At 43.3% G+C, this 16,471-nt stretch overlaps 1 protein-coding gene across 1 annotated transcript in view; it reads right to left on the minus strand.

The window, feature by feature from the left end:
• The window catches only part of BICDL1 (BICD family like cargo adaptor 1), a 39,941-nt gene extending 25,053 nt beyond the window's left edge, over positions 1 to 14,888 (minus strand). Inside the window, exons 1-4 of the mRNA XM_014588975.2 lie at positions 14,833 to 14,888; positions 4,673 to 4,789; positions 3,717 to 3,728; positions 1,698 to 1,844 (exon numbers count right to left, since the gene is read on the minus strand). Coding sequence (XP_014444461.1) covers positions 1,698 to 1,844; positions 3,717 to 3,728; positions 4,673 to 4,762 — 249 coding nt within the window. The 5' untranslated portion in view covers positions 4,763 to 4,789; positions 14,833 to 14,888. The remainder of the gene's footprint in view (positions 1 to 1,697; positions 1,845 to 3,716; positions 3,729 to 4,672; positions 4,790 to 14,832) is intronic.
• Between the last annotated feature and the right edge of the window lie 1,583 nt (positions 14,889 to 16,471).

Genomic DNA, 16,471 nt, shown 5'->3' on the forward strand with positions numbered 1-16,471 from the left:
CTGCTGCTACAAAACATACAGCCTACTGCACTAGTCAGGTAGCTGATGGTCCACATTAGTCCTCACTCCTTGCCCCTGTGCCCAGGTTCCTAATTATTGACTTCAATAAGGGCTTTTCATCTGTAAATTCATGCTAGACTGAAAATTTCTTTTTTTTTTTTTTAAGAGGTTTTTGCTATAGGGCGCGTGCGCTCGCCAGACAAACAGAGAGAGACAGAGAGACAGACAGTGAGAAATCACCCCCCAGGGGGGATGGCCACGCCGCAATCCCTTCTCCTCCATTCTCCTCTCGGGATCTTGGGCACGCACGCACACACGCCTGGCATGAGTTTTAAGCCACCGGGTCCAGGACGCGAACCGTGGTTGACTACGTGGGAGTCCAGCGACACAGCCATTACGCTAACTGCTGGTCCCAAGACTGAAAATTTCTTCATTGAACAACAGGAAAGGCAGGTGGTGGGAGGATTCTAGTTTTGATTCCACCAAGGATTTACTACACGACTTTGAACAAATGATTCAATTTTTCTAAGCCTCAGCTTTATGATGTTATGGGAAAGTACTCTGCCTCTTGTAAAGAAACATACAAATGGTCACTACTATCATCATCATCCGTTGTGAACAATGAGCAAATCCTTTCCACTTTGAAAACTGTGGTAAGGCTTTAGCCAGCACCACTGTCTAATCAACGTATACTGAGGCCCTACTATATACAAAAGAAGGTACAGAAAACGTGGAGAGAGAAAAGCTGTTGGTTTTCTTCACAGAGGCTCACCACTCAGGAAGCAGCTCCGCTGATGGTGTCAGTGACAAGTGGTCTTAGCCCGAGGCTCCGTTTCTTTATCCCACACCCAGGGCTTTCAAACAGTGGACCTCTGAGCCCAGAGGGCCTTCTGCACCAATGACACTGTTATAACCCAGTGCACCCCCTGGCATGCTCAGTGGATGCCCACAGGGAATCAGGAATCAGTCTCCTGTTTGGTGCTCCTAGGCCACTCAGCAACAAGTCTGGTAGCAGACGCCCCCTCTATTTCTGGGGAGGCTAGGAATGATTATCTTTTTGTTTTGATGATTCTTTCTTTTTAAGTGAAAGCATGAGGATTCAGCTGAGGACTGGTGGCAGTTTCCAAATAAGGGCAATTTGCCCAAGAAACAATTTCCTTTAGGAAAATAAAAAAGACTAATTAGGCTCATAAAGGGGTCAGTCTGTGCCTTTTCTGGCAACTTGCTGAAGCAGGATATAAGTCTTGCTGTGTTCAGCGGGCAGTCTCTTGGTTTCCGCTCTGTGCCAGTTAACTAAATTCCACAGCTCAGAAGGCAACAGCAGAGCGCGCTATAAGCTGAGGACAGAGAGTTATCAGCTGCCTCTGAGACCTTCTAACAGCTTTCACAGAGCTGGGAGGGTCGAGAGATATTCCTTGTGTTCCAGCCATGTTAATAGCCCAGAAAGAACTCTGTGAAACTACTCCAGGGGCCAGTGGCACAGAACACACTGGAAGATGACCTGGGTAGCAATACATTCCCTCCAGGCAGAGCCAGAACTGCCAAGTCAGTGAGTGCCCAGGGGAACTACAACAGGACCTGCCAGGAGACCTCAGCAGCATCCACTCAGACTGACCCTAGCAGAGGCCCAGCCTCCTGGCCTCTTTTCTTTGGCTAAGCACTTGTTTTAGTCCTGCAGGGCAGCCCTGACCCAGTACCTGTAGGTCTTTGTCATGACCCTGCTTCTCCAGGATCAGCACCCGGTCCTGCAGCTCCTCCACAGTCCCTTGGAGCAGGTCATTTTCTTCTAAGGTGGCGCTGAGGCGATGCTCCAGCTCCCGTTTCCGATCTGACAGCATCTTGATCTGGAAGGGTGGAGAGCCACAGGGGTGGCGTGGAGTTATACCCAGGCTAATGAGTAAGAAGGAGGGATGGGCCCCACAACACGAGGGCATGTATCTCTAAGTGTCTGCCCAGGGACCTGGTGTCCCCATCTCAGCAGTGGAATCCTAAGCTGAAGAGAAAACCCTCCCCCTCTAGAAACCTGACTTGGAAGGGGTGGGAGTTGAGCTTTGGGGAAGCTGGAATGTGGGATGCCAGGCAGAGGAAGGGAAGGTTAGTATTCTGGAAATTCCAGAGATAAGACAGAAAGGGGCCCCACCTTGCCTGCCCTCAACTTTATCCCAACCTTACAATTTGTGGAGGAGTGGGACTTAACCTGCTGACCTCCTCCTTCTCAAGTCACGAACACAAGAAAATGCCAAAGAAGCTCCTGGAGCCCCTGTGTTTTCATGCTCTAGAGCTCTTCTTGCTCCCCTCACAAAAACTGCTGCCCCCTCTATTACTGCAGACCACACAACTCAGAGCTGGTGCCCCCAGTTAAGGAAGGACCTAACAGGATATAAAATGCACAGTAGTGCCTGCATCAGTGTGTGGCCTGGGAAGGTAGCAGGACAGGGACAAAAGTGACAAACAGACTTTAGTCAAAGTAATTTTCAGATGAGGAAATAATTGCAAATAGAAGTAAATACTCTCCTTTTATGAACCAGGCTGGGATACTCATGCACTGGGTGCCTGGTCAGTCTCAAGATACAGAAATCTTTTAGAAAGGCCAGCAAACTCTTTAGTGTCACAGAGAACACAAAGGAAAAGGCAAGATTTGCCAAACTTTCTCTGGCCTCAAGGCTTGCAGAGGCTGAGTCAGTACTTCACCCAAAGAACGCTGCCCTGCTCAGGGGCTCCAAAATCCCTTTCCCAGTCTTCTCAATTTGTTCCAGCGTTTGGGGAACTTTTGGAGTCCTGCAGATCCCCTAGAGTCCTCTCATTTATCAGTGCTCAAGCAGTGTATTGTTTGTAAATACTCCCCAACAAGGTTAAGATGTTCATCGGGCTCTCTAGCATAGGGTGAGTGACAGCTCCTTAGGGTAAGTCCTGGAGATCGACTCAGAACTTTTCCAGGGGAGATTCTGAAATGAGTGTGTAACTTGTCCCAGGGCCTCTGAGATTCATGTTTCCCTCTGTTTTTTTTGGCTATTCTCACTCTCAGCATTAGAATTCTGCTCACAAGGTAAAGATCTTCCCTGGCCGCCCGTCAATCAGATAGAATGCCATCCTGGGCAACAAAGTATGTGGCCTTTGTCCAGAGAGATCAGCTATCTAGCCAAACAAAGAAATACTGTCTCTCGAGTGCACACCTGCGTAAGGGACCGAAAGGAGCAAGCCGGTTTTGTGAATGGGGCCACTATTCCCCCTCCACTGAAAAAGCTACCCCTGTGAAGGGAATTCTCACTGTAGCTAAATACCCTCTTCTCATGGATCATCTTTGTTTCCCAAATTTAATTAAGTGAAGTAATGAAGCAGGACAACTCTGATACACAACTGACCCTTAAGAAAAACTTAAGACGTTCAAAGCTACACGAAGTAACTTATTTGAATGAACAACCTCGTAGCTTGGCTTTTGAAAGTAGCAGTGTTACTAGATGAAGCAAGGAACTGGCATTAGGTTGCCACTCCCTCACTCCACCCTACACACCCTGAAACTTGTGGCTAAATCTGGCAATAAACACTACTGGGAAAGACCCAGTTCGTGAAGGTCTAGAAAAAGTGAGTAGGTGGGGGAAAGAGGAAGACAGGCAACCTGAAGGAGTCAGAGCCTGGCAGAGGTAGCTGACTGGCAAGTCATGCACACAAATGTCACAGACAGGCATGCCGAACCCCACCGGGCAGACTCTACTTACTTCAAGAACCTGCTGCTCAATACCAGTAGGAAATCCAAGGGAAAGGAGGAAGGAAGGGAATGAGAGGCAGGAGAAAAGAGAAGATATTGACAGACTTTAGGAAAAACATCTTTAGGTCATTTATGGAGCAGGGGAGCAGCCCCTCTGGGTTCTCTGACCTGACCACAATGGCTGATTCTTGCACCTCAGCACAAAATGCTCATTCAGTCTGGCCCTAGACTGCCTTCCGAGGTTTGACTTAGCCACAGCTGCGGTGCAGATACCTGGCTAAGGGGACCTCCAGAACAAATTGGGTTAGAGGAGCCCTTGTCTTGGCTGGTGATAGGACCCTTGCTCTCTCCTCACCTCCCACAGTTAGATTCTCACAGTAGTGTTCTTCAGGTGCTTTCTTTTCCCCTCTGGCCCAATCAGGGTTAAAGACCCTGGCTGCCATGTTCTAGCTTCCTGTATGCTTTCAGCAACATTACTATGTTCCAGGTACCAGGCAAAGTGCTCTCCATGTACTAACCCAACAAACCTCACAAAAACCTATGAAGCAGAAAATTCCATTATTCTCACTTTACCAACGAGCATAATAGTAGGACTCATTAAGGTAGACTGAGATGGACTTAAACACAACGGAGACAGGAAGACGTCCTTCTCCATCGTCTATCTGGGACTGGCGGGGACATTTTTGGAAGGATGAATATATTCAACACAATGTAGGTCATTCATGATTTTAACTCACTCAGCAGTAACGCAGCAGTTTTATTTTTCCAACCACTGGCTACCTAGAGGGACATGGATCAAGTGTTCTCCATTTAGCTTCTCGCAGAAATGTCTCTCTTTAGAGACTTTAGTCCCGTTTATTTGGCACAGGTATCTGTTTCCCAGCTCAGAGGGCCCCTTAGCCAAGAAGACTCAATGCAGAGGCTCCAATGAGAATAGCTTTTCTGTCTCCGAGCACTGTTGCTTACCTCGGCCTGAAGGCTCTCGAGCCGGATGATGTGCTGGCTGGTTGACGAGTTTTTCTCCCGAAAGTCTTCTCGGAGGGCGTGGACCTGCATGGAGAGCTGTCTCTCAACTTCTGATGCCTGCAACAGAGGAGACCTTGGGAGCTGAGTCAGAGGTTGTGTAAAGAAAGTCTATTAAGGTTTTTCCCTCTATTTCTCAAGCATCTCTTTGCACTTGCCATTCTGTAAGGAGTACTAGGTTGGATGCTGGTTTCCGCCCATGATCCATTTGTCCTCTAGCACCAAGACAGAGGCCCATCCCCACTTCTGCCATAAACCACTCTGTCCAAGTCCAAGACCACTTACTAATCAGAGGAAGTGGGACTGGAAATGGAAAATTCTCAGATGCTGGGTATCATCATTAATCGGCACAGAGCAGAAGCTCAGCCAATCCCTACTAAATGGAAAGAAAGTCTAAGAATCTTATGTAAAATAATAAGATGGATATACCTAGAACCTTAGAATTTCTCTTACTTTTACCATAAATTTCCTCGGCTGGGCTCAGGCAAAACATCTCTGCACTTCTTGCCCATGCAACATGGGCAGTACTCGAAATTCCCTGTCTTCTGTTAATATGATCATTCTTTCTGTGACTTTTCTTTCTTTCCCTTTCCATTCTTAAAAAAAGAATGATTTTTTATTATTATTTATTTTTAGAGAGAGTTTTTTTATAAGGCATGTGCACTCACCAGAGAGATAGAGAAAGAAAGTGAGTAATCACCCACCAGGGGAGATGGCCACTCTGCAATCCCGTTTTCTCCATTCTCCTCTGGGACTTTGAGCACAAGTCTCTGAGTCTGGGACTCGAACCGTGGTCAGCCATGTGGGAGTCTAGTGATGTAACTGCTACATCATCCGCTGGTCCCATACCATCCTAATAATTATTTTTTTTAAGAGACATTTTTACCATAGGGTGCTTGCTTGCTGGAGTGACAGAGAAACAGTAAGTGAGAAATCACCCCCCAGGGCGGATGGCCTTGCTACAATCCCTTCTCCTCCATTCTCGTCTCGGGATTTTGGGCACTAACACACACAAGCCCAGCATGAATTTCAAGTCACCAGGCAGAGGACTTGAACTGTGGCTGACTATGTGGGAGTCCAGCAATGTAACCACCATGCCATCTGCTGGTCCCATTATTTTTAAATTTGACTAGCGAGGGAGGGAGGGAGGGAGTGGGAGGGAGAGGGAGAGGGAGAGAGAGTGATATAGAGAGAAAACGAGTCACAAGTCCAGGATTCAAACTGTGGTTGGCCACATGGAAGTCCATCACGTTAATCACGCCACCAGCCAGCCTTGCAACTTTTAATTCTTTGGGAGTACTGGCCGAGGTGTTTATTTCCTACCCCAATCCATTTATTCTCTCATATCAAACATATCAATCACCAAAATACCACTTAGTGCTGCAGAAAGGCCATTTGAAAGAAGCTTGCTTGGTAGCATATGAACCCTAGACCATGAAGGCCCAGCCCAGATTCCATAAGGAGAGTCCCACAAGTTGTATTATGGAGAGGAGAGCCATGGGACAAGTTAAGCAATTGCCTTGGTGTTTTCCTGAGGCCAAATGGGATCAGTAAGCTTTATGGGTTCTTGGAGAGTTCACTGTATGCTAGAATGGTTAGGAAAAGCTTTCAGAGGAGGTAGGATGGTGATAATGTTGAAATGGTAGGCTACGTGTTCAATGAGGCTCTCAGAGTAATGGTTACATGTTCACATTGAACAGTTCTTTTTATCTTTAAATACTATACAATTAATTATTATTATTATTTTTTTTGTTCCACATATTCAACAAATGTTGCCTCACTGGAACAGAGGGCCATGTAAGAATCCTAATCTATAACCTTATTTTAATTTTTTTTGGAGAGGTTTTTGCTATAGGGTGTGTGTGCTCACTAGAAAGACAGAGAGAGACAGAGAGACAGAAAGGGAGAAATCACCCCCCGGGGGGATGGCCACGCCGTAATCCCTTCTCCTCCATTCTCCTCTAGGGATCTTGGGCACATATGCATACATGCCTGGCGTGAGTTTAAGCCACTGGTCTGGGACTCAAACCATGGTCAACTATAAGGGAATCCAGCGACACAGCCATTACACCAATTGCTGGTTCCTATGATCCTATTTTTTTAAACAATTACAAAACAATGAACAAAGTAAAATCAAACTATATCTTTTTTCCATAAATTCTGTATTTAATTTCAGACACTTCTCAATCACTTAGAAACATGTTAGTCACCCACCTGTGCCCCAAAAAATCACATTACTAATATTTACTGGGTGCCCATGTGCCAATAATTATGCTAAATGCTTTCTATGCATATCTCAATTTTCACCCCCAACTTATTAATGAAGGAATAGGCTCAGGGAAGTAAAGGGACTTGCTCAAGATCTCAGTAAGTGGTAGCATCGAGATGGTACACTTTGAGTTGTCTTACATCAAATTAGGACTGCAATATACCTTCTTGTATTTTGAAATGTTTTTTCCTATTTCTGTTGCTCACTACTGAAACCAAATTTTATGTAAGTTCAAATTAGCCATCTTTTTTTCTTTCTTCCTCTTTTTAAACACCAATTTCAGGGCCAGCAGGTAGCATAGTGGTGAAGGCACTGGACTCCCACATGGTTGACTGTGGTTCAAGTCCTGAACTCAATAGCTTGAAACTCATGCTGGACATGTGTGCAAGTGTGCCCAAAGTCCCGAGAGGAGAATGGAAGAGAAGGGATTACAGTGTGGTCATCCTCCCCAGGGAGTGATTTCTCAGTTTTTGTTTCTGCATGCAACCTATAGCAAAAATCCTAAAAAAAAAAAAAAAAAAAAAAAAAAAAAAAAAAAAATCATTTAAGGATTTTGAAATTTCTTCTAATGTAATGTTGAGCTCATGAGAAAAATCTGATTGTACTGAATTCAGTTAACTACAGGGCTTTTCAATATTTAGAAGAAGGGGGAAATTTTTACACTACTAGGAATGTGGGACAACTGTGAGAAACAGTAAAAGAGCCAAGAACCTGTTTGCTTAAAACAAAACAAAACAGGCACTGTTATGCACGTAGTCCCCCTTAGGGGTTCTGCACTGAAAACAGCCTGCTAAAGGGACTTGGCTGACATCATGAAGGTAGTGGGTTAAGCTAAAAATGTGGAGAAAGACAGAAATATTCGAGGATATATAGTCCTATCTTTCAATTATGGTCATGAAGGGAACCAGCAGTTAGCGTAATGGCTATGTCGCTGGACTCCCACGTAGTCGACCGTGGTTCGTGTCCCGGACCCGGTGGCTTAAAACTCACGCCGGGCGCGTGTGCGTGCGTGCCCAAGATCCCGAGAGGAGAATGGAGGAGAAGGGATTGCGGCGTGACCATCCCCCCTGGGGGGTGATTTCTCGCTTTCTGTCTCTATGCCTCTCTCTGTCTGTCTGGCGAGCGCACACGCCCTACAGTGAAAATCTCTCCAAAAAAAAAAAAAGTAATTATGGTCATGAAGTAGCCTTTCAAAGTTATTCAATGGGCAGCAAATACCTATAGCTATTCTTCTCTTGCAGAAACAAAATTTCTTGCAGCAGCAGGGGCCCTGGGACCTTCTTTTGGTGGTAGTGGTAGAGGATGACATTAGGACAATTCGTTCGTATACTAGAAAATGGCGGGCAACAGGCTGGCAGGTGGCATGGTGGTTAAGGCACTGGACTCCCATATGGCTGACCACAGTTCGAGTACTGGACCTGGTAGCTTGCTTTCTCTCTCTCTCTCATCAAATAGAATAATAATAAATAAATACAATTAAATAAATATTAAAAAAAGGAAGGGGCAGGCATGGTTATTACAGTTTACTTCTCAAAATGATGAATTTTGGACTATTGTGCTTAAGCAGCCAATAATAGTTATGGAGGAAACAAAACATCTGTAATCAATAGGTGAATATAAAATAGATTTTAGTTCATGTGTTTGTTTTTTTCTTTTTAAACTTTTAAAAGATTTATTTTAACTTTATTTATTTATTTTAATTTGACCAGAGAGGAACAGAGTTAGAGAGAGAGAAAGTAAGAAAGCAAGCTGGAAGGTCTGGGACTGGAACCGTGGCTGGCCATGTTGAAGTCCAGTACCCTTAACCACCACACCATCTGCTGGCCCCTAAACTCTTTTTTTCTTTCATAAATAAAATGAACAAGTGTTCAGAGTGAAAATAAAAAACAAAGAACACTGAAAAGTTTAAATGAAAATTAATATTTCCACCTATCTCTTACTCTCCAGAGGTAATCACCATTAGAGACATTCCAAAACCTTCTTATAAAGTTTTCTATTCGTATGTATTTATCTAAGATATTATCAAACAACTTGCCTTTAAAAATACATGAATTTGGGACCAGCAGCTGGCTTAATGGTTACGTCGCTGGACTCCTACATAGTCAACAATAGTTGGAGTCCTGCTCTGGGTGCCTTGAAACTCATACAGGGCACGTGTGCGAGTGTGCCTAAGATTCCACAAGGAGAATGGAGAAGGGATTGTGCTGTGGCCATCCCCCCCTGGGAGGTGATTTCTTGCTTTCTGTCTCTCTCTCTCTCTGGCAAGTGCACGTGCCCTATAGCAAAAATCTCTCTTAAACAAACAAACAATATTTTAGCATCTTTTCTGTTGCTATGTAGATCCACCTTATTCTTTTTAACAGTTATCTGGTATTTAGTTACATGAATACATCATAATTTACCTAGTCCCTACTGGTCAGCATTTACAATATTCTAATTTTTAAATTTTTGATATTATAAGCATTGTTGCAGAAAACACCCTTGCCCACTTATCTTTATTCTTGTGGCAGAAATATCCTCAAAGGTGGACGAAGTAGAAAACAAGTGGAGTCACTAGGTAAAGGATATGCCACTCATTTTGATAGGCATTGCAAAACTGTCTGCCAAGAAGGGTGCATAAATTTATATACCCCTGACAGTACAAAAATGCCTGCTTCTCAATACTTTGCCTACATTGCGTATTACAACCTATTTTAATCTTTAGATACTTGTTTCTAAAATCTTCAAAAACTTAAAATCTCTTATTTTCACTGCATACAGACTACATGATACAGGCATTTGAAAAAATAACTCCAGTTCTCTTAGAGAATGCTGAAGAATCTAATACTCACGCAGCTCCCGAACTATCTAAAATGAGCTCCTTGTATCATCGGAGTGCTTGGGTTGTTATTATTTAATGGATACTACTTTTAATGAATCCTCAAGTTGGCAAACAAACTGAAAGTACGCTTCTTCTCCCTGAAAAGCTTAATTTGGTCAGAGGACCATCTAGGACAAATTATTTCCTTTCCACTGAGCAGAGCTGTTCCACAATCACTGTTCTTATTGACATGATTAGTAACATAAGAACATCTTCCCAAACTAGAACATTTAGATTAAGATTGTTTAGGTTGGCCAAAGCAGATCTGTTAACTACACACTTTCTTGTTAAATGGAGGAAAGGAAATTGCATTAGTTACACATGAGCATTCATTTAACTTATCTGTCAAAAGGGGGAAAAAAATGAACCAATTAACTTAGAAATTATCACAGGAAAGATCTACTACTTTAATACTTTGCCCAAATAACTGAATGTTACTTTGAGAGAGAAATTCTCAATCATTTTTCTGCCAGAGAATGATAGATAATGGGTACCTTGGTGGTGGCAGTGAAGTGACAATTAAGGATGTGATGACAGCTACAGCAATGGCTCACATGCTGAGCATCTATCATTTGTTTTCCCATTCTAATTATTTAACATGTATTATCTCACTAAATCTTCACAAGAAGCTGAGGAAGTAGGTGATCTGAACTCCTCCACTTGGAGTCGAGGATCCCAAGGGCAAGTCAAATTTCTAAGGGTGTGTTGGGTGTTGGTGACTTGCTGCAACTGGAATTCCCACCTAGATCTGTGGTCTCTACAGTCACACCTGTCTCAGCACCTCACTGTGTCCCTTTTCTCCATCGAAATGCTTAATAAAATGAAAGCAATGTGGGGCCAGCAGATCGTGTGGTAGTTAAGGTGCTGGATTCCCACATGGCCAACAGCAGTTGGCCAGAAACTGGAAAGTCATGCCGGTAAGTGTGTATGCATGCATGTCCAAAACCCCAAGAGGAGAATGGAGGAGAACCGATGGTGGTGTGGCCATCCCTTTGGAGTGTGCTTTCTTACTTTTTCTCTCTCTGTCTCTCTGGTGAGTGCACATGTCCTATAGCAAAAAATATAAAAACAAAACAAAAACCAAATATTGGATGATTTTTAGAGATGCCTGAAATGAAGAAAGTCTGATGCCACTAATATTTATTACAGATATGAGAGAATGCCTGATAACGTCAATGCAATACTGGCAGTCCTGTTTATACGGAACATGTGTAAAAGTCTTTTGACCTTTAGAAAGTATTTACCCACTAGGTAGGGACCATATCTAATTAAGTACTTAAATTAACTCTAAAATTAGAGCATAGTAACAGTTTTGTTATTATCATCCTTTTAATCATTATCGTTAATGCAAATCCCTCAGCAGCAAAGACCAGCAACTCTGGCAGCACAAGCTTTAATTGAAAAAAGAAAAAAGGATGGATGTTAATCCGCTGTTGTTTATGAAAGAGGACCATTATTCAATGTGAGATCCCTACCCCAGGTAATAAAAATATTTCAGAAGTCAGAGAGAACAGCCTTTTTAGTTCTATTTTAAAGTGTTCTATGAGGACTCATATAATAAAACAGGCTCCAGATAGTCTCAATACACAGTGTTTACAATTAGGGCTTTGATTCAGGTTTTTAAAAAATTTTATTTTATTATTATTATTTTTTTAACCAGAAGATTCAGTGCTCTGTGTTAATCTGATGGCCTGGCACTTTGCAAATGTGTTAGCTGTTGTTACTGTGTAATTGTCTTCATCATTACTATAAACCAGCTCTAATAATTTCAAAGATCAACCCTGACTAAAGGTCTAATGTTTAAGTCACTGGCATAGAAAAGTCTACAAGATTGGGGGCTGGCAGGTGGCATGGTGGCTAAGCGTGCTGGACTCCCACATGGCCGACTGCAGTTCAAGTCCTGGATCCAGCAGCTTGCTTTCTAACTTTCTGTCTCTGTCTCTCTCTGGTCTGGTCTGGTCGGTTGGTCTGTCTGTCTGTATGAATGAATAAATGAATGAATGAATGAATGAATATTCTTTAAAACAAAAGAAAAGAAAAATCTAAAAGATTAAGTGTAAAGGGACCAGCAGTTAGTGTAATGGCTATGACACTGGACTCCCATGTAGTCGACCGTGGTTCGCGTCCCAGACCTGGTGGCTTAAACTGACGCTGGGCGCGTGTGCGTGCGTGCCCAAGATCCCAAGAGGAGAATGGAGGAGAATGGAGGAGAAGGGATTGAGGTGTGACCATCCCCTCTGGGGGGTGATTTCTCACTTTCTGTCTCTCTCTCTCTCTCTGTCGGGCGAGCGCATGCGCCCTATAGCAAAAACCTCTAAAAAAAAAAAAAAAAAGATTAAGTGTAAAGGAGTGCTTGGCTCAGCTGTGGTGGTGCACCTGCTGGGATGCTACTGCTCAGAGGCTGAGGCTGCACAGGAGGCCCAGGACTGGTTCCTGGCCCAACCTGAACAGGCCAGGTGTGGGGGCACACACCTATGGTCCTGTTGTCAGGCTGGAGTAGGGGGATCCTGACATGGCAAGACCCTGCCCAAAATCAACCTCTCTCCCTCTCTCTTTCATAAATAAATAAAATAAACGTAAAAACATTTCAATAAGGACAGACCTTAAAGAGCCTGATAAGGCTCTTTAACTAGGCTCCATGGCCTAGTTAAAGGAACTGGCTCCCAGATGGCTAAGGGCATGGTTTAAACCCCAGCAGCTTGAAAAACATACTAAGTACATGTGTGCCCAAAATCCTGACAGGTAGGAGAAACTGTGAAAGCATTGGAGCATGAACCCACTTCACTCGGGGTGCCTTCTACCTCTCACTCTGTCTGTCCTGTTGACCGCACGTGCCCTCTAGCTAACTGGAAAAACAAACAAATGAACAAGCAAAAACAAAAACAATACAGCTTGAAGAGAAAGTCCGCCCTGAGGCAGAACTACAGAGAATTCAGGAACACGCTTCCATGGATGGTGGTATAGCAATGACAGAGAAAGCCTCAAAGGTCCTAGGGGTAAAGAGGGGAGAGAACACAGAAACGTAGCCAAGCTAAAAGAATTACTACCCAGCTAAACCAAGGCACTACACAGTCCCCAACAACAGGGCCACCAGGGTTGAAAATACTATGAGTAAGATGAACTTCCTGGAATGGAAAATGTTCATGCTTTGAAAGGAGATTGCATGGATGTTTGGAAATGAAATTGAGCATCTTTTCATGGTAAATAGGAAGGCCAGGGAAAGGTAGACACTTTGAATACCATTCCACTTAGTAAACTTTTAGGAAAGTGATAGGAATGGGCTTAGTAAACAGGAGTTCTTTGCTAGAATAGCAGTGCCACAGGGACACAGGATTCCTTCAGAAAATAACTAGTGCAGCAGTTATGCACTGTGCATAGGAAAGCACTATCCCACATGGCTGACTGCAGTTTGAATCCCAGGTCTGCTGGCTTGAAAAACGGGCAAGGTAAGTGTGCACGCATGCCTCAAATCCTGACGGGATGGAGAAATGGAGGAAAAATGGTTGCAGCGTGACTATGCCCCACCGCGTGTGTGTGTGTGTGTGTGTGTGTGCGCGTGTGTACGTGCGTGCACTGTGTCTGGTGAGTGCATGTGCTCTCTGGTAATTAATTAAAAAATAAAAAGAACTGTCATGGGACCAGCAGTTAGTGTAATGGCTAAGTTGCTGGACTCTCATGTAGTCGACTGCAGTTCAAGCACCGGACCGGGTGGCTTAAACTCACGCCGGGCGTGTGTGCATGTATGCCCAAGATCCCAAGAGGAGAATGGATGAGAAGGGATTGTGGCATGACCATCCCCGAGGGGGTGATTTCTTGTTTTCTCTCTGTCTCTGACTTTCTGGTGAGTGCATGTGCCCTATAGCAAAAACCTCTCCAACAAATAAATAAATAAACTGTCATGTCTAATCCTAATGAAGAAAAACTAATATTTTTTAATGCCTTTTTTCCCCTTTTTAGTTAGGAAACTTATCTAGTAATAAAAAGAAGGTTAGGAAGTTAAAATGTTCTTGTTTGGAGCTGTAGAAGGGTTAGGAGAAAACTGTTTTCCCCAAACCACCACCACAAAAGCAAGACTATTAATCAAATGATGCCTTTTCCTCCCAATAGCCATGTTCCCTGAATATGCCTCCTTAACTTTGCTCATGATCTGCTTCCATCTGGGATGTCACCTGATTGTTTGTTTGTTTCTTTCTTCCGAGAGAGAGAGAGAACCCCTAACAGGACCCTGATACTGTTATCCACTCCCAGCCTCTGCCAGCCATGGATCACGAGCACACATGTGCCTGGTGTACTCAAGGAGGTCTCCGACACAAACCTGAAACCTCCCCGCCCAGGTCAGCCTTGTAGAACATCCTGTTTTACTGCCATGCCACTGTCTGGTCTTCCTGATTAATTCTTGACCTTCATAGTCCAGAAGAGAGGTGACCTCAATATTGCTTTCACCATCTCCCAGGGTAAAATTATTATTTACAGTCCTATAGTACTTTTTTTTTGGGGGGGGGGAATATTTATTTATTTATTCCTTTAAATTTATTTTTTACATTAATTCACTATACATCATTACCTATAGTACTCTTAATTACAGCAGTTATCACAGTCTCTTTTGATTTGTTTATATGTCTGACTGTGAAGGACTTAAGGGCAAGAACTGTATCTCCTATTTACCTTTGTTTCCCTAATAAAGTACATGGCACATAGTAGGTGCTCAAATAAATGTCCACTGTATGAAATAAAATCTGAACACCTTAAGCGAGTACTTTTTGTGAAAGTCAAGCTCTGACTATAGAAAACAGAAATGGGATTAGGCTAAACCCCAGAAGTGCCCGGTTAGCAAGGCTCCATCAGGATTGCCAGAGAATTAATGAGCTAATTCCCTTTGATTTGAATGGCCCAGACTCAGTAAAGGGCATTATTTTCTCCTATAGGTCATCGCCATGGCTCAAGTAGATTTACTTAGGCTTTGATGTAAATTACCCATGACTGATCCACAGACTTGCTGCTTGGTGCTTTACCTGTACCTTCGCTCTGCTTTTGCACGTGGAATCTTCTAAAAGCCAGAACCCAGAACTTCTTCTCCTGTGTCCTCTATGACCTCACTAAAGTCCTTTGTTTATAAGGTCATTATCATTTAATGGAAATATGTCTGAAATCTTTTTTTTTTTTTTAACTTGTCATTAAATAGGTACTCCCCTCCCTTTCCAAAAAAAGTGCATGTGGGAGTAGGCGGTAAATTCAGATTCCCTTTGTTTTGGAAGAAAAGACCATGTTCTGTTAGAGTTGGATATAACAAAGTAAACCTGAGGGAAAGGAAGATAAACACTCTTTAAGCACTTTCTATGACCAAGTACTACTCTAAGTTACATATGGTATTTCATTTTGTCTTAAAAGTCAGCAGTGGGACCAGCAGTTGGCGTAATGGCTATGTCGCTGGACTCCCGTGTAGTCCATCATAGTTCGAGTCCCGGACCCGGTGGCTTAAACTCATGCTGGGCACGTGTGTGCATGCATGCAAAGACCAAGAGAGGAGAATGGAGAAGGGATTGTAGTGTGGCCATCCCCCTGGGGGGTGATTTCTCGCTTTCTGTCTCTATGTCTTTCTCTGTCTGGCGAGCACACACTTCCTATAGCAAAAACCTCTCAAAAAAAAAAAAAAAGAAAAAAAGAAAAAGTCATCAGCAAACTTAACAGCAGTGCTGGAAGCCGCAAGGCTGACTGCGGGTTTGGATTCCCCAGTCAGGCTGAAAACATACTGTGTGTGTGTGTATGCCTAAGATCTGACTAGAGGTCTCGAGAAACGGGTTTGTGGCATGATAAAACCCTATTGGGTGCTTGTCTATTTCTCTCTCTCACTATGCATGCAGTCTCTATCATGAATAAGATTTGAAAATAAAAAGTCACAGGATAAATACTATTAATCCCTTTCTTTTTTGAATTAACTGAAGCTAGATGAGATTAAGTTGCATAATTAACTAGTACATGATGGAGCCAGGATTCAAATGAGACCTTACCCCAAAGCCAATGATAATGCTATTACACAACCATACCCAAGGGAAATGACTGCCTTATGTCTACTTCTTGTCAGGTTTAGCATCAAAAACAGACATCAGGTAGCACTTCTTTTGAGTGTTTTGAGATCTCTTTTGTCATTTATCTCCAGCCCTGACTTCTCCTTTGACTTCAGGTTCCTATACCCAAGTGCCTACTCAACATACCGAGAACTTCTTCCCCTGAGTCTTCTTGGAAGTTGAACTGCACAAATTTAACATGTCTAAAACCTGAGCTCCTGATTCTAGGGCCTCCATCCCTTCTCAGGAGATGGCAACTTCATTCTTAGGAGTTTTTCATTCCTCTTTTCCCTTCACACCCCTCATCCAATCCATGTACAAATCCTACAGATTCTACCTTTGAACTTAACCTCAGAGGATTGTTACAAGCATGAGATGAGCTGATATTTACAAACGTTAGAAGTGCCTGGCACACAGAAAGTGCTATACAAGTATTTATTGGGTGACATAACTGCCCAGCATCCTACTTCTTCTCCCTACCTCTACCTTTACTGAGTCCACCTTGACGACTGATGTATAATCACCCAACTAGTCTCCATGTTTCCACC

This window comes from Tupaia chinensis, unplaced genomic scaffold (genome assembly GCF_000334495.1).
Source record: "Tupaia chinensis unplaced genomic scaffold, TupChi_1.0 Scaffold000320_1, whole genome shotgun sequence".
Taxonomy (NCBI): domain Eukaryota; kingdom Metazoa; phylum Chordata; class Mammalia; order Scandentia; family Tupaiidae; genus Tupaia; species Tupaia belangeri.